Source organism: Leucopleurus acutus (genome assembly GCF_964270905.1).
Source record: "Leucopleurus acutus genome assembly, chromosome: 21".
Lineage (NCBI taxonomy): Eukaryota > Metazoa > Chordata > Mammalia > Artiodactyla > Delphinidae > Leucopleurus > Leucopleurus acutus.
Window position 1 is genome coordinate 9,353,371 of NC_139163.1, and position 26,159 is coordinate 9,379,529.

The following is a 26,159-nucleotide window of genomic DNA, read 5'->3' on the forward strand; positions in this document are numbered from 1 at the left end:
ATTCTCACCCCGAGACCTTCACGCCATTATCCCTACCATCTTTCCTCATCAGTGTCTTTTCTTCACATGATCATAAAGTTGATAGAATAAAAATAAACCAGTTTCCCAATAATTAGTCTACTAACATCAGAGAATAATGTTTCCCTTTGGGCTTCATAGAAATAATATTTCAGTAAAATGTAAACAATATTCTCAGTAGTATTTTAAAGAAGTATTTATCAACAGGAATAAAGAGCAACAGACTCTTTCAACAACTCTCGATATATGCCAGTGACATGATTCTGAAGTTTAAGTCAGTAAGCAAAAGTATGTCAAGGGAATGTAAAAGTGGCCCTGTCTTGACCTAATGAAAGACTTAACCTATTCTAGAAGAGTAAACTGACTGCATGGGCATAGCTTCATGCAGTTTTCCATAAGTAGTGTGTCTTTCATTTAAATTGAATTAGTTTGCTGGAGTTGGCAGAACAAAGTACCACAGACTGGGTGGCTGAAACAACAATTTATTTGCTCACATTTCTGGAGACCGGATGTCCAAGATCCAAATGTTGCCAGTTTGATTTCTCCTGAGACCTCTCTTCTTGGCTTGTGTGTAACTGTCTTCTGGCTGTGTGCAAATCCCTGGTGCCTCTTCTTAAAGGAACATCAGTCCTATTGGATTAGAGCCCAGTCATTATGACCTCATTTAACCTTAGTTACCTCCCTAAAGACCCTACCTCCGAATGTAGCCATGTTGGGGCTTAGAGTTTCAGGGTATGAATTATGAGGTGACAAAATTCTGTCCATAGCATCTCTGAATAATAATTGATTAGCAGTTAATTCAATATTGTATTCCCAGATAAGTACTTGCGATGCAGATATCCCGGTTTGCCAAATTAGGACAGAGCCATATGCCTGGATAAAATGACATTATCATATAAGATGAAATGCTTAACAAGAACACATGACTGAGTAGATGTGATGCCAACTCTTTAGAAGTGACCTAATGAAGTACTGTGGGCAAAGCCAAGATGCTTTTCCAGAAGCAATTTTGGGCTCGCTCTAATGCACAGATAATTGGATAATCAAGTGCCCAAATGTTGTGCCTAATTGTAGAGCAAAGTTGACAAAATTAGTCTAGAAAAATGTTTAAATTATGCATAGCTAAATGCCCATTTCAGTCCAAAAATAATCTCTGTAAAGTAGGCACAAGACATCTGTCTTAGCAGATACAGTAAATCCAGAATGTTTATCTTTAGTTTTATATAGTAAATGTTATTTAGTAACACTTAGTAGAGAAAGTAAACATGCAATATCTGTCCCAGTAAAGCAGATATAGGATAGTCATCTCTAAGCAGTGTGACTTCCTGTCTGTGAGAAAAACTGGCTGTAAAACACTTGGAGGAAACAGTGAGTTGATGTTCCAGGGCTGCTAACTAAAAGCGTGTGAAATGCTAGCAAAAGTAGCTTCATTTTGGTACAGTCAATGCCTCCTTAGGAAAAAAAAAAAAAAACTAATGGAGCAGATAATTTATTAACAGGCTCCCTAGTTTCTAAAATTAAAATTCACTTCTTTTTTTCTTGATTATGCACCTCTTTCTCTTCTTTATGACTGGCCATCCAAATGTGGTTTCCAACCATGACAGTACAAATCAATCGGAAGTCAGCAAATTGAAGAGTCCTCTAGTCCAGTAAAAGATACCTCACACCTACCTGATCTTTATGGCAGAATTAAGAAAGAATAACGAATCACAAAACGGCTTTGATTCATGATACTCTCAGGCATTTTCTTATTTTTTACCTAATCTGTTATTTTTCTACCTCTGTGACAATTGTTCGGGTAATACATTTTTTCTAGAATGACATTTCCTTTTTTTTAACCTTTAACTCCCAACTTATTCCCAAAAGAATTTACAGAAACGTATTTATACTCTTTTCCTGAACACAAAATAACAAGATTTTTAAACACTGTACCAGCTAACATTGCCAAACATATTAAAAAGGATTGTATGTTTGAGAGGGGCTTTCCTTTCCATTGACATGGTATTTTTGGCAGGAGTTAAATTCAATTTCTAATTTTTGTAGCATTTTGTGGCAGATATCGTGGATGGGCTATGCAGATGCCACTTTAGAAAACACTATTTTCCTTGTCTTCCTCCATGAGAGAGTCTGGGAGGTGCTAGTATTACATTTCCAGGATCCTTCAGAGGTAGAAATGGTCAGATGAGCAGCAAGACACAAAGAGATGCAGCAGAAGTCACTAGATAGGGCCTCTGGAAAAGTTTTTTGTTTTTTTTTTTAAAGAAAGAACCCCACTGGCTGCCCTTGTGTGGGACTTTGACTCTCTGCTTTCTTCCTACCTTGAGACCCAGCAGCCACTTTGGGCCATGAGACCACAACCCTCAAGATGTCAGCCAGCACATTCAGGGTGATGGAAAATAAAAATGAAGAGCCTGGGTTCTTACTGACCTGACCCACTGGTCTGTTTTGCATTCCCTACATCCATTATTCTTGTTATATGAGGAAAATAAAATGCTCATTAATTTAGGCCTAAGTTCCTTGAACTTTTTGGTTACTAGCAGCCAAATGCAATCCTGACACCATATGAAACACAATTCATACTATTTAATGACACTCATACTGTGCCCTGTGAAAAAGAGGACAGTTTAGCTTGTGAGATTACTTAGCTGTTTTTGCACTACTTTAATTTATTGGTGGATTTATTGCACACATTGAACCATTTCTATGTGATTATTTTAAAGTAGGCATGTACAATAAATCCACTTTGCGGTCTCTCTTTATACACAAAGCTTTGTTTTAGTCCAAATTAGGGACCGTAATTGGGAAACTACTCCAATTTTCCCTTTGATAGCACACATGGTTACATATTTACTTATGGAATATTTATTACCAGAGGTTATGAATGGTCTAAATCAGTAATTTTTTTTGAGGGGGGATGTTATCTCTATATCTGCATTCCAGTGATGACACAGCCTAGGAAAATGTGTGTTTGTTGGGAGAAGAGGGGGTTAAATTCTGGATGTTCTTTTGTTCAAACCCTTGTCGTCCACTAGAAAGTAGCCCTTGCCAGGCTCTGCACCTAAGTGGGTTCAAGGTTCCTCATCATGAAAGCTACAGCTTCTCATGCCTTCCCCCCACGACCAGGGAATGCCTCAAGTCCTGAGTTACATACTGTCCTGTTTGACATCTGTTTCTTCCCTTCTCTCCCAATCAGTGTAGCTAAATGGCCCATGGGGAAATACTAGAATTTGTGATTGGTAGGGGTGGGGCTCCCGGGGTGACTCTGATGTGTAGGCAAGTTTGGGAACCACTGATGGAGACAGAAGACAGAGGCCCAGGCAAAAGAGGGGTCTGTTTAACTTTACTTGAATCAGGGATGCCTTATTCTCCACAAGCACAGTAGTTAATCTCTCAGTCTCAAAACTTCCGATCAACAGGAAGGACAAAAATAAGACAGAGGCATCTCAGACATTCTCAGGTCTTGCATTCTGTCATGCTAATGCTTGAAGGGCCAACTTCAATTGAATTTCTAAAGTTGAAGGGCTTCTTCCTTTCCTTTTTGACTTGTTTCCTCCTGAAATCAGGGGACCAGGAATGCTGGGTCTTTGTTAAGAGGATGGAAATTAAAGTGGAAAAGAAGTAGAGGAGCCCGGAGAAGACCACCGCATGAAGGAGCAGGGGTGGGGCGCAGGGTGGGCGACGGCAGCCACCGGCCTCTGGAGCCAGTCTAGCTGCCGTGTGACCATAACTCCTACAGCGCCAGAGCAAACCACTTCTACATGGCCTACGGGGTAAGAGCTCTGGGCTGGACAGCAAGGATGTCAAAGTTCAGAGTCTGTTTTCCCTTTGACTGTTTATTTTTATTTTAAGGACATTTGATGTTTAATATTCACTTCCGAGTATCTTTGATGAGACAGGTGTCTCACCAAGTGCCCTGTGATGGTCAGCCATCACAGTCTCTTCGAATCACTAGACTGTAGACTTCCTGAAGATAATAAATCATTCCTGGTCCTAGTACCCTAGCACATAAGGCATGTTCCACAATTTTTTAAAAAATCAAAGGGAATAATAAAGTTCCCTTGGTTATTACGTGAAAGATCTGTGAATTGAACCTATATTCTCAGTCTGATACCCCTTCCTGTAGTCCATGCTACCCACCAAGCATATATAAATGGGTCAATAGAAGGTAAATCTTCATAATAACTTAGGATTGGTGTTCCTGGCAGCAGAGAAGCTAAAATCAATACAGCTGATAACCCTAAGGTAAGTCTTGTCTTACGGTGGCATTTAGGTGTCTTCTCTCCAATCTTTATTATGGGACGATATTTCACAATAATTTAGGAAACAGTTTGATAGATTATCCAGTTTCTGTAGCTCTTACAGCATGATTGTAATAAAGCACAACGGAAGAATACAATCCGCATAAAAGTCTAGAGACTGTGCATAGCCTGGTCCTCAGTCAGTCCTGTGTTTTCGTGTCCTCCCCATCTCTGCCTTTATCCCCAGAACATGATCACTCGTGGCCTTCTTGCTCTTCGGCCTGCCTGCCAGGAGCATCCCTCCCTCAGCCGTGAGCGCTACCTGTTCCTCACTGCCTGTGGGACAGCCTTCTCCCTTACCCATCTGACTGTCCCCCACTTCAAGTCTCTGCTCACAGGTTCACTTTTCAGAGACCTTCTCTGACTGTCCCACCTGAAAAGACCCTCTCACTACCCTCTACTTCCTCCTAACTGCTTTCTTTCTCCAGTGCATTTGTCCCTGTCTGGCATACTTTAGACTATTTGTGTATTTTCTGCTGACTGCCCTAAGCCACACGCTCCACAAGACCAGCTGCTTGGTCTGCTCACTTGTTTGTTAGACCTACAGCTAGAACAGTGAATGGTGCTCAAAAGTATCTGTCACAGACTAAGCAATTAGGCAACGGTGAGTAACTCTTCATAGAGAGAAAAAAATTAAAACCTACGCAGGCTGTGTTACAGCTAAAAACTACCCAAGCCTGGGCAGACATTTCAGAAGTTCCTTTTAAATAACAATACAATGCCAAGTGTCCACTTTTTTCGGGCACTATTTAAGTACTAGGAAGTCCAGAGAGAGATAAGGCTTATCATTCTGGAAAAATTAACAGCGTAATGGTATAGAAAGACAGGTCCACATCTCAATCAGTCTAGATGTGACTATTTCTTAAACCTCTACAGGAGAGCTACCTGTAAACCCTAGAGTAGGGAGCAGAAGTAATCTGGATTATAGGGCTTTGAAGGGACTTTAACCAAGAGGGATATTATAAAAAGGGAGAGGGTAGTATCTTTGACGGGAGGACCAGCGTGGAAGCATGAAGTGTCCTGGAACACTCAGGATGCCTCTGCCGCTGGAATGAGAGAGCCCTGGATGGGTTGGGAGACCCTGAGGTCAAAGAGGTGTCAAGTGTGTGGAAAATGTACCCTGATTGACCTGAATGGTCTCTACAATTCACAGACCTGGCAGGTGGGTCCACCTGCAGGTGTGCTCCTGTGGGCGGGTTTGGAGAAGGCAGGGCAATTCCTTGGAGTGTGGAGGAGAAGATGAAGAAGTGAGAGCCAGAAACAGGGAGTCCCCGATGCATGGAAAAGTCACGTGGAGAGAGTCAGATAAGGGACACCAAGCCAGGATATTTAGCTGTGCAGAGGAGTCCAGGGGAACTTGGTTATTACTCAAACCAGCGTTCATTCATCTGCGCCAGTTCTACTGTGTGTTGGGGTCATGGCAGGTGCAAAGCTGGTACAAAAAGAGGCGCAATAATGGTTCTCAATTAGCAGGCAGCCTTACAGGGAAGCTGTGTACTGTACCATGAGGTAAATATAAGAGAGCAGCTATGGCATTTTGGATTAAGGATTGGATTTAATTAAATGACTTTTGTAGATCAAAAATTGTCAAATAATTGGCAAGTGGATATGGCTCACCTTAATAGTTTTAATATCCTTTCTCAGAAATGCGGCTGATAAGTTCTCTGCCATAGCAGACTCAATTGTCAGTCTCAGTATTTTGGTTTACATGTCAATGAATACTGATACGCCAGGAAAAAAGAAAGAGCTCAGATACATTACAAAGTAGTGAATCCAATTATGTATTATATAAACATAGGCATAGTATAAACTATCAAATAAAAATCAAATGTATTAGAGATGAATGTTAAATATGTAATGTCAATGTAACATAAATGTTTAAGTCAATTATAAAAATAATATTCAAAGAACCTAGGGGTAAGGCAGGAATAAAGACGCAGACTTCCTAGAGAACGGACTTGAGGTTATGGGGAGGGGGAAGGGTGAGCTGTGACAGGGCGAGAGAGAGTCATGGACATATACACACTAACAAACATAGTAAGGTAGATAGCTAGTGGGAAGCAGCCGCATGGCACAGGGATATTGGCTCGGTGCTTTGTGACAGCCTGGAGGGGTGGGATAGGGAGGGTGGGAGGGAGGGAGACGCAAGAGGGAAGAGATATGGGGATATATGTTTATGTATGACTGATTCACTTTGTTATAAAGCAGAAACTAACACACCATTGTAAAGCAATTATACCCCAATAAAGATGTTAAAAAAAAAAAAGAGGTCATGTATCAAAAAAAAAAAAAAATAATATTCAAAAATAAATACTTCATAAAATTTAGAAAAATTAATCAACATGAAAAAGTGAAAATGAATAACATTAATTTGTACTTTTAAAGGTCATTGTCAAAGAACACATCGGTAGGAACTCCATTGAGTCCCCAGTAGACTTTTGTACAAATATCCCCAACTGCTAAAAAAGCAGCATCAGAGAAGGAGTGAGGAAATAATTACAACCTAATATTTTCTTTAGGCTCCTCGTTACCAAATCCCATTTCTAGTGATAATTTAGATATTTGACCAGCTTTTTTTTTTCCTCTAGGGGCTTCAATCTTTTCACTGATAACAAACAATGGTGTTTGTTTCCAGGAAAGCACGTCAAGGTCATCTTTGACATTTTGCATTTTGTTGCGCATAGAAAGGAGGTTTGATGCAGTTACTGTATCAACATCAACCCAGTCTTATTCTTACTTTACTTGTTCTGCTTGTTCAGAAAACACATGAGGTAGATGCAGATTCTCAAGTGTAGGCAGTGTGACCTCCAAGGGAAATATCCGAATCTGTGTGGATTTTGTCACAATTACTTAGGGCTCGTGTGTAGGGGTCACGAATGCAGAATGTCCAAAAAAGCTGCCCGAATGAAGCTTCACTGGCCTAATTGTGGGACACGTTCATATTCTCTGGGTGATGAGTAGGTCCGGCTCACACACGTGGACCTACTGATACTGATACATCTCTCACTAGTCCATGCCGAACTCCTAATAACAGACGTGCCAGACAACAGGTTCTGCTCAGCCAGCCCTGGCCTTGCATCAGGGAAAACCAGCATCTTTAGTGGAGATGAAGGACCACTGGATGCTCTAGACCCTCAGCATGGGAAGCGGAAAGACCCTCATCCACATCCACCCTGTGTGTCTACAACCAGTTTATTTCAGAGCACTCTGCAAAGTCAGGAGTTCCCTGACTCAATTAATGTAGGAAACCGTATTCCCCAAAATGCCGTAATGTATTTCATTATAAAAAGTTACGAACTTTAGCATCACAGAGGCAAAAAGAAACTTCTAGAAGTCTAAGGTTTGCTAATAATCATAGTAGTGGCTAATATTTTGAGCCCTATATGCCAGGGACTAATGTGAATTATACAGTTTAGCTCTCATAGTCGCCCTGTGAGGTAGAAAACAGTAAACTGAGGGAGGGAAAATGGAAACTTTTCAAGACTGAATTGCACCTGGTGGTCCAGCAGAGCCTGGGAATCTCAAAACCAAGTCTGGTGTTCCCATTCCTGCCCTCAAAGCTGTGTCCTTGGTCAGGACCCCGGACTCCTGCCCCCCTACCCAACTGACGGGCCACACCAAATGCAAGGTCTTTTCTGTTATAAGCCATTGGTCTGAATTGCCTTTGTTTATTTCAGTCAAAGAAATTTGGTTCAAGGCATCCCAAGTGTTAAATTCAAGTAGATACATTCCCAGCTCTGTTCAACTCAAGTTCAACAACTTGAACTCCAAGGCCCGTCCTTAAGGAAGAGTGTTCTCTGAGGCTTTCTTGGGCCTGTGTTGCATCTGGGAACATTTTAGCTCCTGTATAAATGTTACTATTAGGGTTGTCTTCTTTATTTGATACCTGAGCCATCAGGAGAGTGCGATGAACCTGTCTGTACACAGTACCTGGTTTGGTTTTGTTTTGTGTTTCATTTGCTAGTTTGCTAAGAAAACAGAAGTGGTAATATCCTACCTGTTGAAGGTTCAGCACCATTATATTACAAGCTGATTTCACTTTGAAATTCCTGAACACTCGAAAGTAAAGTTTCTCCTCTTGAGGAGAATAAGCTATCTCTGGGTCAATCTCTGGGCTGGTATAGGTTCCCCACATGGCAGGCACGTGCCTGAAAACCACCCGGAAATTCAGCTCATAGTCACTTCCACAGACATTCCAAAAAATGAGAACTTGATCAGAAAACGTTTAGGTTGCTAATAAAACCGACCTTTGAATTTGCTCTTGGTCGCGGCAAATGATGAGGTGCAAACCTGTGAAGAATCTGGGAAGGATGACCGAGACACACCTCTGTGAGCCGTACCCAGAGAAACCGTCCTGAACTGTGGACACTCACTCTTCTGCGTCTGCTCCCCAGCCCTGCGGAGGGTCTTCTGAACTTGTATCACATCATGTATCGGATCACATCATGTATCACCTGAAATCCCTGCAACATCTGCTTCCCAAAAAAAAACCCCACAGGCTGCTCTGGACCAGTCCCTCCCTTCCTCTGCAAGCCACCTCTTCCCTCCCATCTCCCTGCAGGTCCTGAGCACAGCGGCCATGTTTCCTTCTCCACCCAACCCTTCAGCCTCCTGCATTTCACTTCAAACTACCCTTCATCATCTCAAAAATTGTTACTGTTTCCGTCCATATAATGTAAGCCCCATGCCTGCAGGAATTTAGTCTTGTTTGTCCACTAACCTCCTTACGTAGAACAGAGCCTGACTCACAGTTGGCCCTCAAAGAATATTTTTTGTATGAATAAATGAATAACATATTTTAGTTAATACATTCTGTGTCGTTAACATGACAGAGCAAAGTTGAAATGTATCTATAATTTTGGTGTATTTGTATCCACATTTCATTACAATGTTATAATGAAAAGAGGCTTGATGCTGCATATTTTCTTTTCATCTGAAGACCATGAATATACTTGTTTTGTTTCATAAATGAGTTTTAACATCAATTGAAGGGAAAGAATATTCAAATGGTTATATAGACTTAAATATTCAGTAGGAAATGAACTAACTTATATGGCTTACATTAAAAAACACATCAATTAAAGCAAAATTGGTGTTTACATTTTAATGGTAGCAATTGTAGATAATATGCAGGAAGGGTGTAGACCAGGAAGAAACATCTATTAATTGTAACATTTGCATTGTCAACACATCTGTGTAGCCTTGTGTATCCCTTAAAAGACAATAAGTTAAATACCTTTCTCTTAAATTTAAAGTACACATTTTTCTCGCTTTTGTAAATAAATGTTAGATGAATTGAGTATCCTTTTGAAACTGTTTACAGAAACAATGCAAAAATAAACCACTGTTCATTTTCAAAATTGTTAAAAAATGTTAATTGTGTACCTTTTTGATGGTTCATTTGTCTTTCCCATTTTCAGAAATTGAGAAGGGAGGATGCGGGGACCCAGGTATCCCTGCCTATGGGAAGCGGACAGGCAGCAGTTTTCTCCACGGAGACTTGCTCACCTTCGAATGCCAGGCAGCCTTCGAGCTGGTGGGGGAGAGAGTTATCACGTGTCAGCAGAACAACCAGTGGTCTGGCAACAAGCCCAGCTGTGTATGTGAGTACTGAGCCTAGTCCTGGGTCTATTCCGAGGCTGCCTTGAGAGGGGGAGAGAAGCAGGGCGGGTGCTGAGGGCGGGCAGCTCTCAGCATCGCTTGGGAGCATGACATTGACCAGAAACAGCCAGGGCTTCTCAGACACTAGCTCTCATGCCTTCTTCACTTACTTAAAACCAATCAGTGATGTTCTTACTACTAGATAGATTAACTCACTGAGAGCTTTCCACTAGAAAGATCCTAACAGAGCATCACTTCCATCCAGAAGGGCTGATGCCAGACTGTTTGAGCCATCAGTAGAGCCCGGGGTCTTTACAACCCAATAATGTCCTGTGACACTTAAGACAAGTTGTGAGCATGGGCCATGCTGTCACTTTGCATTTCAATGGAAGAACTGCCTGCTTCCTCATAAGTGTTTTAACAAGTAGAAAAGAAGGACTTAATAGCCAATTGAAAAGCAGGATTGTTTTGTAACTAAATATAGCAATGACTGAGAACACATATGAAATTATGTGGAATAGTAAGCATATCCACACCCTAGAAATAAGTCCAATAGATGTTCCCTCCAAAAACTGAAGAATATGTATTCATATATGTGTAAAATATACATATATATAAATGCTTTATATATATATATTCACATATATAATGTATATATGTGAATATATATTACTGACTTTTGAGTACGCATTAAGTATTCCAACAGATTTTTATATTATCCACCCAGGACACGGTCTGATTTTCCAAGTTATTGTTTAATCATTGTTACCCTATAAATAATTTAAAAATTAATTTGAAAAAATGCACTTTAAAGGCAAACACAAAATTTAAAATGAAAAGTTATCGTAGAAAACTGACTAGAACCAATACTGTTTTCTGGAAATTGTTCTTATGACACAGGCATACTTTTTCATATTAATGTTTGCTCTTCTGAAGGCAGAAAGTTGCAACTAGAAATTTTAATATTTGCCCCAAATTTCAGTCAACTTGATAGGATCATTTTTGAATCAAGCTTGCACTTCATTATGTATAGACTCTAGTTGTTCTATATATTGAACGTATTCTATTGACAACTTGGGAAAGAGAAAATGTTATGGTCCAGGATCACCATTTAAAAACAGTTGGACGATCCTAGGTAACTGTAGGTATGGATTTTCCCCAAGTCCTTCGCATGTAGCCAGTCCTTTGGATGTGGGCAAAATTGTTTGAAAATTTATCTGTGTCTTCACAGTTTCCTGTTTCTTCAACTTTACGGCATCATCAGGAATTATCCTCTCACCAAATTATCCAGAGGAGTATGGTAACAACATGAACTGTGTCTGGTTGATCATCTCTGAGCCTGGCAGCAGAATTCACCTCATCTTTAATGACTTCGATGTGGAGCCTCAGTTCGACTTCCTTGCAGTCAAAGATGACGGGATTTCGGATATAACCGTGCTGGGCACTTTCTCTGGCAACGAGGTGCCCTCCCAGCTGGCCAGCAGTGGGCACGTCGTTCGCCTAGAGTTCCAGTCGGATCACTCTACCACCGGCAGAGGCTTCAACATCACCTACACCAGTAAGTGCGCCCGCACCTGCCCCATGTCCACTTCTCCCCTGGTTCTCACATGTGTGAAGCCCAATGTCAAGGCTGATGCTCCAGGGGTTTTATAATTACAGTTTGTAAAATTATATAGCATTATCCTGAGAACTTAGAAAATACCTCACTCCGTTTAGGTTAGTGTCCTGCTCACCCCTATAGTGAGGACTGGATCACAGGTCTTCTCTCTCTCTGGTTTTCCATCCATCCATCCATCCATCCACCCATGTGTCCTCCATGCAACAAAATAGAATAGTAAAAAGGACTGAGGCATTTGGGGTCAGGAGCCATGGATTAGAACACCTGCACTTGGATATACTTAGTTAATTTTGATAAGGTGGCTAACTTTTCTTTGCCTCAGATTTCTCATTTGCATTAGAGATTATATTTAAGAACATCTGCTTAAATTGCATTGTTGAGGGAATAAAGTAAGATAATAATGTTAAATAGGAGTTATAAGTTATAATTTACTGACTGCCTACTTCTCTTAGGTGCTGTGCTTATGATTTGACAGGAATTATTTCATTTAACATTGCTGGAACTCTGGAATAGAAGCTTCATATTCCTCATTCTGTAAATAAAGATAACTAGGCTCAGATCACGAGAGTAATCTGCCCAGGGGCAGGTAGTAAACACAAGACCCAGGATGCTAATCTAGAAATGTCAGAACCGAAAACCTTTTTTATCACCTACGTATCTCATCTCTGTTTTTCTTAGTGAAAAAGTGCTTTCAAACTGTGAAATGCTGTGTAGATGATAGTGATATCTCTCTATACATCTCTTTCTGTCTCTCTAGTCATCAATATTCTGTTTATTGAATATGTTTATTTATCTATGAAGATATAACTGAAATTTAGGAAAATAAATTGCTTTATAAGTGGTTTTGTTTTCTTCTGTTTTAATACTCATAATTAACATGGAAGTATTTTTTATTCTAGTCTTTTTTCTTTTTCTTTTCAGCATTTGGTCAAAACGAGTGCCACGATCCGGGCATTCCCATAAATGGACGGCGTTTTGGTGACAGGTTCCTGCTTGGGAGTTCGGTCTCTTTCCACTGTGATGATGGCTTTGTCAAAACCCAGGGGTCGGAGTCCATCACCTGCATCCTGCAGGATGGGAATGTAGTCTGGAGCTCCACTGTCCCCCGCTGTGAAGGTGCGGGTCCTCTATTGTTTGCCAGTTATTTTCCTTTGAAATGGTACATCTAATTTAAAAAACAGACAAGCAAACAAACAATCAACAGTATTGGTTTCCTAGGGCTGCCGTACCAAGTACCACAAACTGGTGGCTTTAACAACAGAAATTTATTCTATCCCAGCTCTAGAGGCCGGAAGTCCAAGATCGAGGTGTCGGAAGGACTGGTTCCTTCTGAGGCTGTAAGGGAGAGCTGTGTTCCAGGCCCCTCTCCCAGCTTCTGGTGGGTTTGCTGGCAGTCTTCAGAGTTTCTTGGCTTATAGAATCATCATCCCCGTTTTCTTCATGTGAGAATGTGTCTGTGTCCAAATTTCGCCTCTTTCTAAGGGCACCAGTCATATTGGACTAGGGCCCAGTCTAATGATCTCATCTTAACTAATTATGTCTGCAGTACCCTTATTTCCAAATAAGGTCACATTCTGAGGTGCTGGGATTAGGAATCCAGAATATCGTGGGGGAGTGCATAGTTCAACCTATAACAACAACGTAGTTTTTAGTTAACTATTTTGTTGCCCTTAGTGTAGCTGACATAAATACTGCCTAACTAATTTTCTTCTTGACATTTCCACTCTGGTTACGTATGTAAGAAAACCAAAAGGGAAAAAATTAAGGAGGATATTACCTTTGATGTTTACTCAGGTAAAAAAAAAAAATTTACTTAGAATGTAAACTCATACCCTGCCTATCAGAATGGTCCAAGTGCAATGAGCTAAGAAAGGCCTTTTTAAAAAGTATCTCTAGTAAGTGCCAAAGAAATACAGATACTTTTTAAAAAGCAGACATTTTTTAGAGCAGTTTTAGGTTTACAACAAAATTGAGTGGAAGGTACAGAGATTTCCCACACACCCCCGCCCCCCATATATGCACAGCTGCCCCCATTATCAAACATCCCACGCCAGATGGTACACTTGTTACAACTGATAGACATATAGTGACACGTCACCATTACCCTGAGTCCGCAGTTTACATTAGGGCTCCCTCTTGGGATTGGCCGTTCTTTGGGCTTGGGCAAATGTACGTGACATGTATCCACCATTACAGTGTCACACTGGGTGTTTTCACGGCCCTAAAATCCCCTATGCTCCACCTATTCATCCCTCCCTCCTCCTTCCCTGCTTGCTAACCCACACGGGCAGTGGGGCTCTGCCTCACCTCCTTGTTCTGCCCTCAGCTCTACCTCCAAAGTTATTCCTCATTAGTTCAAGGATCAGCATTATTTTAAATCATCATTGGCTGATGCTGCTAAGTTTACAGAACGATGTTTCTCATTTCCACAGTTTCATAAATTGTTAAAAATGATTTGCTGGACTGTGGGCACCACCCGGGAGTGGAACCTTGATAAATTGAAGGGCAAGAGCACAGCAGTAGGACTTTCCTTTTTTAATTTATTTTCATCACATTCTAAATGTATGCTTCTGTATATTTTACATTTTATCAATGTTAATAAATGGCTAGGTTATTATCCTTTATAAATAAGTAAACAATACAATCAGGGTTCTCAGATAAATGGTACTAATAACAGGGCAGGAATAAATATGTTTGCAGATACTGCTTCAGCCAAGCGTTTCGCTTCTGACTTTGAAGCGTGAATAATTTTACAAGAAAGAAGCTCAAAACAAGCAATACTGTCTAGTCTCTGTTCTGCCACGGTTTTCGCTGCCACTGGTGTGCTTACCTGCAGTGGGCTGTGTGCAGATAGGTGTAAACTGCAGGGCAGGTAGGTTTCTCCATGCAGTTGGGGAAAGAAAGGGCACCGGGAGGTGGCAGGTGAGGGTTCCCATAGAGTCAGACAAAAGGAGAAAGTACCACATTAAATGGGAGCAGGCAGTTCTCTCACTGTTTGGAAGAGACCTTCAGATGAATTTCAAGGCAAACCACAGCTATGGGTTGTTAACAGCAAAACAAACCCTTAGCACAAGGACTAGTTAATGGTGAATTAGATTGTTAAAGTTTACTTGTACTTAGAAAATCAATTACTAAGGGAAAGATTTTTCTCTTTTTATTTGTTCTACATTTAACCTGCCTCTATGCTTCAGCATAGATCAGTGTCATTAAAAAACACAAGTTATCTTGAGGGAAAAATTACTGTACAAGAACACATCTCTATGGCAACAAATTTTAAAGTTCAAAGAAAATTGGTGATTTCCTAGCAAAATATAAATTACCCAAAGTGATGCAATAAAAAGTACAAAATGTGAATAAACAAAGTACCATAAAAAGAAATTAGAAAGAAGATTAAAGACTGAAAAAGACACAGGCACCAGAGGCATGCACAAGGAAGTTGTCTGTCTTTCAAGTTCAGAGAATTTTAGCATTGGGAATATTGTCCCAGATAATGGAAAAGAGGCACTAACTCCTATATCACATTTTATAAAGCCAGTTTCAGTGTGATATACCCAAGCCAGATAATTTCATTAAAAATAAAGCTATAGACAAAATGTATATTCAAGAAGGACTTATTTTAGGGCTTCCCTGGTGGCTCAGTGGTTAAGAATCCGCCTGCCAATGCAGGGGACACGTGTTCGAGCCCTGGTCCGGGAAGATCCCACATGCCGCGGAGCAGCTGGGCCCGTGACCCATGGCCGCTGAGCCTGCGCGTCCGGAGCCTGTGCTCCGCAACGGGAGAGGCCACTGCGGTGAGAGGCCCGCATACCGCCAAAAAAAAAAAAAAAAAAAAATTCTCCACAACTACTGAGCCTGTGCTCTAGAGCCAGCGACCCACAGCTACTGAGCCCGCATGCCACAACTACTGAAGCCCGTGTGCCTAGAGTCCGTGCTCCACAAGAGAAGCTGCCGCAGTGAGAAGCCCACGCACCACAACGAAGAGTAGCCCTCGCTTGCCGCAACTAGGGAAGGCATGCGTGCAGCAACAAAGACCCAACACAGCCAAAAATAATAATAAATAAATAAATAATAAATAAATTTAACAACAACAAAAAAAGAAGAACTTATTTTAGAAATGCAGTGTCAGGTAACTCACCGAAGTAAATGGTCAAAACATCAAAGGAGAATCTGCCTTCTAAAGACCTCATTCCCATACTTTTTTTTTTTTAAATCACCCAAGCGAATTTGAAGGTCATCAGTGCTGTTCACCAGATATTCTGGATCTCTACTGAGTCTGGCTTATCTTCTTGGCCCCTGTGGTTTGATGAAACTTTGTGAGGGGTCTGAGGTGCGGGTGGAAGTGACATAACCACCTTCTGGCTCAGAGGCTGTAATTGCCACTGCAGGACCCATGTCCAGGTGCCATAGCTCAGCTCGTGGAAGAAAGGAATTGGGGGCAGAGACCTAGACAAGCACTGTGTGGGAAATACACCTCCCTTATTATAGCTGCTATTGCATAACCTAATCTAAGTTGACCAGTACAGCAAACTTGAGATCATCATGTAACATTTTACTGTTCAATGTGGTTAATCTGCAGTATAAAGATTAGCATGTCTATTTCATCAGGATAAAGGGATAAAGGGATACAAGTTCTAATACACTCAGTTATAAAGTGATATGTAAAAGACAATATATTAAGAAAATAATAGTAATGTGTGACAATTCAGGTATATTCCAGGAAATATGACAACTCAAAATTTAGGAACAAAGCTTTACTAAACTAAAGGGAACATATGTTTGTTTTTATATGGAAAATAAGACTTTTAGGAAATAATCAGATTTATAAATGTCTTACATATCATAATTTTTGAAAAATCTGTATTTGCTATATGTCTTTCTATATAGTAGCTTTGTATAGTTAGTTAAACATAAAATAAGTAAAATTAACATCCTGTGTTTTGCTTATGCTATACTCTAAAAAGGATTTGCTGTATCACGTCAATAAGCATAGGAATTAAATTCTATGTGATACTGATCTAAATGGATATATGATTTCATAGGATGTAAATGTGAACGTAAGGACTTAGCTAGGAAAAAACCCTAGTGTTAATTAGTAAAAATAACTTGTTTTTAAAGTTACGATTACATGAAGTAGTGAAAGTTTTCTTCAGGAACTCACGTTCATAAAAACGGCTCTGATTTCTTATTATGTACTTTGAACTATGGAAATAGCACATATTTATTGCAGCTTACTTGGAAAAGAAGCTATATCAAGAAAAACATGTGATCTACACAGCAATCACTTGGTCGTATCCACTGTTAACATATTGATATTTTTGAATTTCCATCTCCTGTTTTCTCTGAATAAAATTTTTCTTTTGTGAAATTTAGATTATACTATAGGTACGGTTTTGTATCCTGCTTTAAAAAATATAATATTCGGGCTTCCCTGGTGGCACAGTGGTTGAGAGTCCGCCTGCCGATGCAGGGGACATGGGTTTGTGCCCTGGTCCGGGAAGATCCCACATGGCGCGGAGCAGCTGGGCCCGTGAGCCATGGCGGCTGAGCCTGCGCGTCCGGAGCCTGTGCTCCGCAACGGGAGAGGCCACAGCAGTGAGAGGCCCGCATACCGCCAAAAAAAAAAAAAAAAAAAAATTCTATTGCAAAGATTTTATCATTTTAACAACATTTCAAAATATCACTTCAAACGTATGTGTGACATTCTAAATATGTAGTCATGTTCTTTTCATAAATTTTTTACTTTTCTTTTTTCGTTTCTTTTTTTCTATTACGAATAAAGCTACTATAATTATTTCTATAGATTCCTGTGTCAGTTTTTTTCTAACATCAAAATTTGTATAAAATTTTATAAATTTTTCCAGCATTTTAATGCATATTGCTATTTTTTCCATAAAAGGATATTTTTCCAAAAATATTTTTTTAACTAGGAACATTTTCATGTTTTATTTGATATCTGTAGATTCACAAAAGTGATTACAAAGATGGCAAAGAACTTTAAGAAAAAAATAAATAAAATCTGAAAAATGTATGTGGCTAGGCAGAAACATGTTAAAGATGTTATTATTTTAAATTTTCTATAGATTTTACAGAAATGCATACTCACTTTTACTGAGCGCCAGGCACATACTTTCCTCAAACTCCCTTTTGTCTATATAATTATGGATGACTGTTACCCAACACTTCAAAAGGATTGATGCACACTCGTTCACGTTTATCGAATTTTATTTATTTATTTTTTTGTTTTCTAACAATCACCAGCAATTTAGTAAGATGTATGTGGCAAATTATTTTAATAAAATGAACACAGCCCAAAGTGAATAAACATGTACACATATTTTAAAACATACCCACAATCACACACCACAGAGTATTTTAATTTTAGATGTGAGGTAATTTTAAGTTTGTGTATCAATAGACGTTTGTTGACATCTGAATACATGTAAAATGTGGGTATTAGTGGAATTCGCGCCTCGTGACTTCGTTGTGATGATTGAACGTGATAATTCCTGGAAGTCGTCTGGCAGACACCACTCACTTAGACTGTGCCATTATTACCATTATTAGATGGGAAGAACTTTGCTGCAGGTTGATGATAAATGCCCAGGTGTGGAATATATGTGCTCTGCTTTCAATATTGTTAATTTACTTGGGAATAACTTTTGCTTGAATACTAGAAACCATTAAGTCCATGAACACAGAAGCGAATTCCTGAAGTAACTGAGGTGCTGCCATGGTCCATATACATAATTTGACCTGTTTATACCCTGCATCATCTTTCAGCCCCATGTGGTGGACATCTGACAGCTTCAAGTGGAGTCATTTTGCCCCCGGGATGGCCAGGGTATTACAAAGATTCCTTAAATTGTGAATGGATAATTGAAGCAAAACCAGGGCACTCTATCAAAATAACTTTTGATAGGTAAGAAAAAACTTTGTTTTCCTTAATTTGAACCTGATGACCCATGCATGCCCAATGTTTTTATTTAAATGGATCTTAAATCTTAGAAAGATGACAGTTTTTCATTGGTTCCCCCAAAGGAGTTCACTTAAAAGGAAATAGCGCTTGCTTGATGAATTCTGTTCTTCTGGAATTTTATCTTCTAAGCCCACAGCTACAGCCCCTCTGCAGACATGGTTGAGGGCATGGTGGCCCAGACAAGCATTTCCAGAACTCACAGTCACCGGCCCTTGAGTCCACCTCTGGATTTTGGACCTGAGGCTAGAATAAATTCTGCTTGGTGTTTGATTGCAAATAGAGCCTTTTGATCCCTTACGTATTTCTAGAAAGCACAGGAAAAGAGTTCTCCCACTCTGGGGATGGCTCTGGGGACTGAAGGGCGGTTTGGGGTTGCAGAGCTGGCAACAGCCTGTGTACAGCAGATTCATTACCTGTTAATTAGCTACGAGTGGTTCCGTCACTGCAATGGGATTTGGCTTAGCTGTTTGATAATGTATTTGATAATCTAAGAAAAAAGAAGCATGCTATTTGAATTCTCCATGATCAAATATTGTCCAGATTGCCTCAACAATCAGTTTGAAGATTAAGAACCAAAAGTACTTTGGAAGGGACCCACATGCTTTAAACTCCAAGGAAGCATCTTTGTTTAGTGTTTCAAGGTTAATTAATATCTGAGCAAACTGGGCTTTCTCTAACAATGACCTTCTTAACTAGACTGAGTTTGGGGTTCTAGTATTCAGAATACTATAATGTCTCAAGACAGATGTACATTATTATATTATTTTTTAACTAATTTTCTAATTCTCAATAACAACATCCATACAGGAAAGGTTTTTAGCAGGAATTATGTTATCACTTAGTGATTATTTGTATTTGAAGTTATTATTGATATTATTATATCTGATAGGATAATTATAACTCCAGTAGGATAATCTCTCAGAAGAAAAGAAAAAATTGCTTTATGTGTTCATTATATTGGAGAATGGATTCTTGCATATAATCTTAGTCACTGGGAAAAAAAACCTTTATAAATATTAAGTAAATTGTTTGATTTCTTATTAATTTTTACACTTTCTAGTATTGAGAGGGAAAGAAGAAACACATCCTGATTTCCAGCAGCACAACAAATTTAAATCATTTAGTAAAAATAGTGATTTTACATTCTGGTTTGGCAGAAGTTATTAGCATTCCATTTTCAGTTGCCTGAACAAAAATACTCAATTTTTCTCAATCTTGTCTTTTCGATACTATTGAACTGCGGTATTTGCTAAATTCCATTTGTAAGTACCAACATTTCTGATATTTTCAGACACTAGTGATTATTACCCTGGACATAGTACACCACCCTTCAATAGTGTATTGGTTTATACCTTGAGCTGTGAGCTGACATCCTAATAAAGGATGTGTTTGCACAAACAAATTTTAAATTCCATACTGATGTTATTGTTACACATTGTGTGCTAGGTTGCCAAATGATGAAAAGCATTTATATTTTTCTTTCTGAGGTTACCCTGGAAATCATCCAGCTCTTGAGGCATGCCCTCTGTCAGTCCTGGCTGTCTCTAAAGATGAAAGATGTGAAAACTTCAGTGCAGATACTTCAAATGAGATTTATTCCATGCTTATCTAGACTTCTTGAATGTGCACTGAGATAACTGTGAAGTCATAGCATCTTTAGAGAACATTTTTAATAGTAAAAGACAAAGCTGCCCTATCCCACCCCAAATGTCCAGCCTGTGGCTGTATTCTGACCTAGCCACACGCTACACCAGTTGTTTGAATTCCCCTTTACGGAAGATAGAGAGTCAGGGACCATTCTAAGTTAGTTGCAAGAATATATCATTATTGTGCATTTGCACTAAGAGGAGTATGTGATTTAATGATAAACAGGGCAGGGCCCTTTGATTTTAGCATCTTTTTTCATTGCTCTGTGCCGGGAATCTCAGACAGCCGCTCTGTCCCTTCCTCTTCCTCCCCATCAGCAGCATACGTTGCAGACCCTGGAGACCCACAGCACAGGCTACCTTGGAATTCTCTGTCTGAGAGTCACTGATGGATCAGAGGCTCCAGTCAGCTGAGCTGCTGCCTGAAAGCCACGCCAGACACTTGGAAACTGGGTTAGCTCTTTGAGGACGAGATGGGCCTATTTACAAAGTTATCTCAGTGCCTGGAATGGTACCTCCATTTCATCAAAGAGCACCCAAGTAACTGCAACTGTATATAAATATAATATCAGACCAGATGATCTGGAAGCATAAGTCCTTCTTGGAAGAAAAGTTAAGCACTTTTTGGAAGCTGTTCTAACCTTTTCAGATCATTGAAGTAGTATTTGGTTTCTGAAGCAGTAATGTGCCCAGTGCTCTCCCACTGTCACACAAGAGTTAATGGAGCTTGAAAAGGCACAGAATTTTTTGTTTCAGGAAAGGTATTTAAAGTATTGTCATGTATTTTGATTTACCCTTTTCCTTTAGGAGATCATGTCACTTCAATATGCTCATTTTAAGAAATCCGTAATCATGTTACACTTGGGATCATGAAAAACAGTTTGAAAATGTGCCGTGATTGACTTACACTAACTGGCGCTTCTCTATCTACTGGCTCACAGTATTTTTATTTTAGAGCTGAGTCACTACCCCCGTTTCTGTCTGTGATGCTACTGGATGGAGTATTGAGTCAGAGGGAGGGTTGTGGGGGGTGACTCTTCCCCCCAGAAATAAGTACTGTCCTCAAATACTACACGTGCTCAAGTCTTCAAAACATATGTACGTGTCTCTGTATCTATTTTATGTCCCTTGCTGTACGTGGGTTTTTAGTAAGTGAATGATATTACAGGATGTCTGTATGTTAATGCAGCTCTGCATCTCTCTTCTGACTGGATACGCTTGCCCACAGATTCCAGACAGAAGTTAATTATGACACCCTGGAGGTCAGAGACGGGCCAGCCAGCTCGTCCCCGCTGATCGGGGAGTACCACGGCACACAGGCGCCTCAGTTCCTCATCAGCACAGGGAACTTCATGTACCTCCTCTTCACCACAGACAATAGCCGGTCCAGCGTGGGCTTCCTCATCCGCTACGAGAGTAAGTGGTCCTCCCTCGCCAGGGCTGTGCCCGATTGTCGGGTTGAGTTCCACACACGTGGTCTCATTGTGTCACGTAGCAGGAGATGTGCTGGGAATGCATTTCTAATGCTAGTCAATGTGAAAAACAGCAGTTCTTCCCGCCTCTGTGCACACTGCACTGTGCCATCGTCAAGACTTTCTCTTATTAAGGACAGAGAGCCTTGGGAATTTCTACTTTACGACTCAAAAAGAAGACATATTCGTTTATTATAAAGTAAAATAATAAACTAATTAAAACAGTGAAACGTGTTCATTTACTGCACGATGTAATAATAAATTTCTACTATTAGAAAATATACCTGTTGGCCAAAGAGCTACAGGGCATGTCACTAAAATTATATCTCCTGAGCAATATATTTTGTTAGAAAAATGGTTAGGGCAGTTGTGGTACTTATTTGTGAGTATACATGTGCTTGTTTCAGTCAGCAGAGGGACTGTAACTAAGAGAGAAGGACTTAAAACTCGGTTGAACTTTTACTAAATGACAAATACCTGTTGTTATTATTAACAACTGTTAAAAATGTTTAAGAACAATTATTAGACATATTTAAACACAATTGCTAAAATATCATAATGCAGTGTATTTTGCAAAGCAATCCCAATTCCTTCCCATTTTTGTTTCCATCCGTCCAAATTTGGCTCTTAGCTTTAGCTTCTGAAATTAGGAGATCGAGGGATTATATCATTTGATAGTAATATTTATGCAAGGGTGCTTCTGGAATGGAGTAGAGTGCAGTTCAGCCTGGGAATGCATTTCTAATGCTAGTCAATTTAAAAAACAGTAATTCTTCCGTTCACTGAAAATTCTTCCCTTCCAGAGTGGAATGAAAGAAGATGCATCAGAGTAGCTCAATATGGAATCTGAAGGAATAAATCCTTTATTTTTTTAGGATTTTTAAGGTTGTTCTTTTTCAGAATCTTTCCTAAAATAAACTAAACAAAGTTTTAATGTTGTTGTAAAAATACATATAATCTTATAAATGCATGAATGGGGCCATATCTAACATGCTGAATTTTTCATCTTTTTTTCTTTTTCTTTCCTTCCTTTCCCCACATTGCCCGCTGCTACTCATGTTAATCTTACCCAAACCCTATCCAACAACTAAAATTAATAACCTGTTGTGTATATTTCTCTTTTTTACATGCTTATCTATATAATTATATGCAAACATATATATGCAAATACACATATAAGGTTATGTGTACTTTTTGATTAAAAATGGAATTATATTAGACTTGTATTCTTATAACAAGAAAATTGATTATTAATGATTTAAAGATTAATTTCAGATTTAATTCAAAGTTATTATGCTTCGTATATATACATCATTTATTTCAAAGTTACATATTTTTAAACTTGTACATTTTAAGAAGCAGAAACTTCTGTATTTCATTCCTTTCTTAACATTCCTTTAAGTTATCACTTCTCTTTGGAGTGAAGATGTGTACACATTACAGTCATCTGAATTTGTACAACTCCTCAGCATTGATCTGCTAAGATGTATTCTCTCCACCCCATCCTGCACATTTTTCTTAAAGCTACATACAATAGGTTGGCCTTTGGATATAGAGTTGGGTGAAACTTAAGAGAATAGATAGTTTTAGGTGCTAACAAACGCTAGAACAGAGTATTCTATGTTCTCTCTCTCTTATTTGCATACCATAGATTATTTTGCCTATTTCTAGTCCCTTTTGAAGAAACAAGTTCTAAAGCCCATATGTAGGTAGTAGAAACTAATGTCATTTGCTTCTCTGCCTCATTTATATAAGTGGGTTGTTCTTATTCATGATTTCTGGAAAATCAGGGGGAGTCAGTCACAAGTTCCTATTTAGATTGTCAGCATTATATAATATAATATAATATAAATTTATTGAGTAGACAATTCTAACAATAATCATTATAAGCTGAAAAGACTGACTGCATTATGTTTCAGGGTTCTTTTTATTTATCCTATATTTGAAAATGGACATGAGTCTGAGTAAGACATGGTATAACCCAGTGATCCTCAGAGGATAGTGCTTTTTGCCATTTTCCCTTCTTTTCATCAGTAAAAGGAGGCAAAAACAAACCCCCAGCTGGTGTGTTTGGAGGATAACTGTGCGAGTGTCTTAAATGTCTGATCCCTTGGAGCCTGGAATTCTTCTCCCTCCTTCTTTCCTGGAAAAGCTGGGGCTGGCTCTGTAGTTCTGGATGAGGGCAGAGGACAAGATGGGCAAGGTTCCTACAGCATCAGACTGTCCACAGCTCTGCCTTAGAGGGGACCTTGTTCTGGATATTCACCCACTCTCATTTGTGGACACCCGGTGACCCTTCCAGAAGACCCAGGCCCCAGACATTCCTGATGCAGTCTGTGGGTGAGAGCATTGACAGGATATTGGGGAACGATCACCAGGAAGGAAGTCACACTGAAGCTTGACTTGTTATCACCTCAATTTACTTATCTCTGGTGAAGATTTCGAGGAGAAACGGGAAGTGAGCAGAAGCCAGTGCGATGCAGGACCTGGCACTTTAATGGGAAGCAGAGCCAGGAAAGGCCTCGCCTTCAGCGCAATGGCTGTCGGGGCTGTTGCCACAGGCACCTGCGGGCTTTGCAGATGACCAGGGCCCAGGCTGCCAGCCCGGCATCCTAGGGCGTGCCTGCCGCTGCTGGGGCAGGCACTTTACGGGAGCCCCGTGCCCAACTCACACCCACGTCCTGGGTACGAAGCCTGCCGAAGGAGCAGTTTTTCTCAAACACTGCTGTGCGCTAGTCTTCACCTGTGGGTCCTAGTGAAATGGAGATTCCTAAGCTCGAATTCCAGGTATTAAAGTTGAGCACGTCAGAATTCTGGACCTTTGAGTGAGTCCTCAAGGTGATCCTGAGGGCGGTGGCGTGTAGGTGGCAGTGGGTGTCTGAGGCAGCCCAGGCAGGCCATGGCAGGTGCTGCCTGCCGCACGGGCTCCAGGTGGAGGGGACCTGCAGGTAGGTGCAGAGGGACAACAGAGGTAATGGAAGAGTAAAGGACCAGGAGAGAAGCACAGAGAGAGACAGAGAGAGAGAGAGAGAGGAGAAAAACATGGGGATGACACACCTTACCAACCCCTTTGTCATTTTGACCATTTCTAGTACCCTTTGAGGAAACGTGTTCAGAACCCAATATGCAGACACTAGAAAAATAATTACACCTGCTCATCTGACACATTTTTAAAGAGTGGGTTGCCCATGACCTAAGAATGGTTTACATCAAATTTTTATGCCATTTAAAAATCATAAAATAGCCCATCTCCCTTTTGTCTTTCATCAAGAATGGCTGACACTGTAAACCTTTCTTGCTTTAAAAAAATGGTAATGACCCCACCTCATGCCCAGATGGGCACATGGCAATCTACTGTACAGACAGAGAGCCTTGCAGGGGTGACCACACTCTACTCAAGTTTTGCTTATTTTTGTAGTGGTTCCATAAAATAATGTGAGCCGCTGTAAACGACATTCATTTCAGCTCTTTCTGAACTGTAGGGCAGAAGGGTTGAGCCAGTTTTTCAAGGTTTATTCCTAAAAGCATACCCAGGGTTGTAGTTCTACTCTTGTACTAAGTGTTAGGAATCGTTGCTCTCGTAAATATAATGTCCATTTACAGTCTGTGCTTTCATTACTTTATTCCTTATAAGGAATGTGGCACAGTTTATTCATATAATAGTAATTGCATTATCCCCCAGAATAATCATTTGTTCTGTTTGTTTGTAGAGACAGCTTTGAACCACACTTTAAAATCATCATAATTGTATAGGGAATTGAAAAATAAAATGCTAAAAAATGAAAAATAAATGGATATCTCAAGTATATGGAGATTTTCCATTTAATTTTAGCACACTTCTTAGAAATGCTTTTTAATAATGTTTCTAGAAAGAAGCAAGATTTACTAAATGTAAATATATATATCCTACTATGCAATTCATATACTGTGCAATTTTTAAAAAAATTTGTGATAAGCAGTGTGTGTTTTGTGGTGTGTGTGTGTAGATTAGTTTTCTTTGATTCAGTGACCTTTCTTATAACCAGAAAGGGAGACTGGTCAAGATGTAATGGTAATAAATGCAATACAACTGCAAATTAGATACAGCACACACACAGACACACACATGCACATACACACACAGGAGACAGAGGAAGAGAGGAAAACAGTCAAGGACTTAGGTTTGAATTTCAGTCAATAATTAACTTGACAAATTTACTTAATTTCTTAGCCAGTTTCTTCATCTGTAAAGTAGGGAGTGTAACCACTATTTCAAAGCCTTCAGCAGGCTGTGAAAAGTGCCTGCACTAAAGCGTGGCAGGTAAAAGATACCCAGAGACTACACATTCTCTTCCTTGGACTCGGACTTTGAGGAAACAGAGAGCTGAGCGGCACTTTACCGACATCAAATGTGTAAATGTGATCTGACATGGACAGTTTCACAGCAGCCGTCTTCCTTCATTCAGCGAGCAGCAAATTTGTTCAGTCACTTATTTGACAAAAGCCAAATGAAAGGAAGTATATTTATATCGTGTATGTCAAAAAATTCAG

The 26,159-nt window shown here is 39.8% G+C and overlaps 1 protein-coding gene across 1 annotated transcript in view; it reads left to right on the forward strand.

The window, feature by feature from the left end:
* The window catches only part of CSMD1 (CUB and Sushi multiple domains 1), a gene marked incomplete at its 3' end in the record, with an annotated part of 1,744,596 nt that overhangs the window by 1,407,276 nt on the left and 311,161 nt on the right, over positions 1-26,159 (forward strand). Inside the window, exons 13-17 of the mRNA XM_082863948.1 lie at positions 9,737-9,919; positions 11,149-11,475; positions 12,457-12,651; positions 18,316-18,454; positions 21,386-21,573. Coding sequence (XP_082720074.1) covers positions 9,737-9,919; positions 11,149-11,475; positions 12,457-12,651; positions 18,316-18,454; positions 21,386-21,573 — 1,032 coding nt within the window. The remainder of the gene's footprint in view (positions 1-9,736; positions 9,920-11,148; positions 11,476-12,456; positions 12,652-18,315; positions 18,455-21,385; positions 21,574-26,159) is intronic.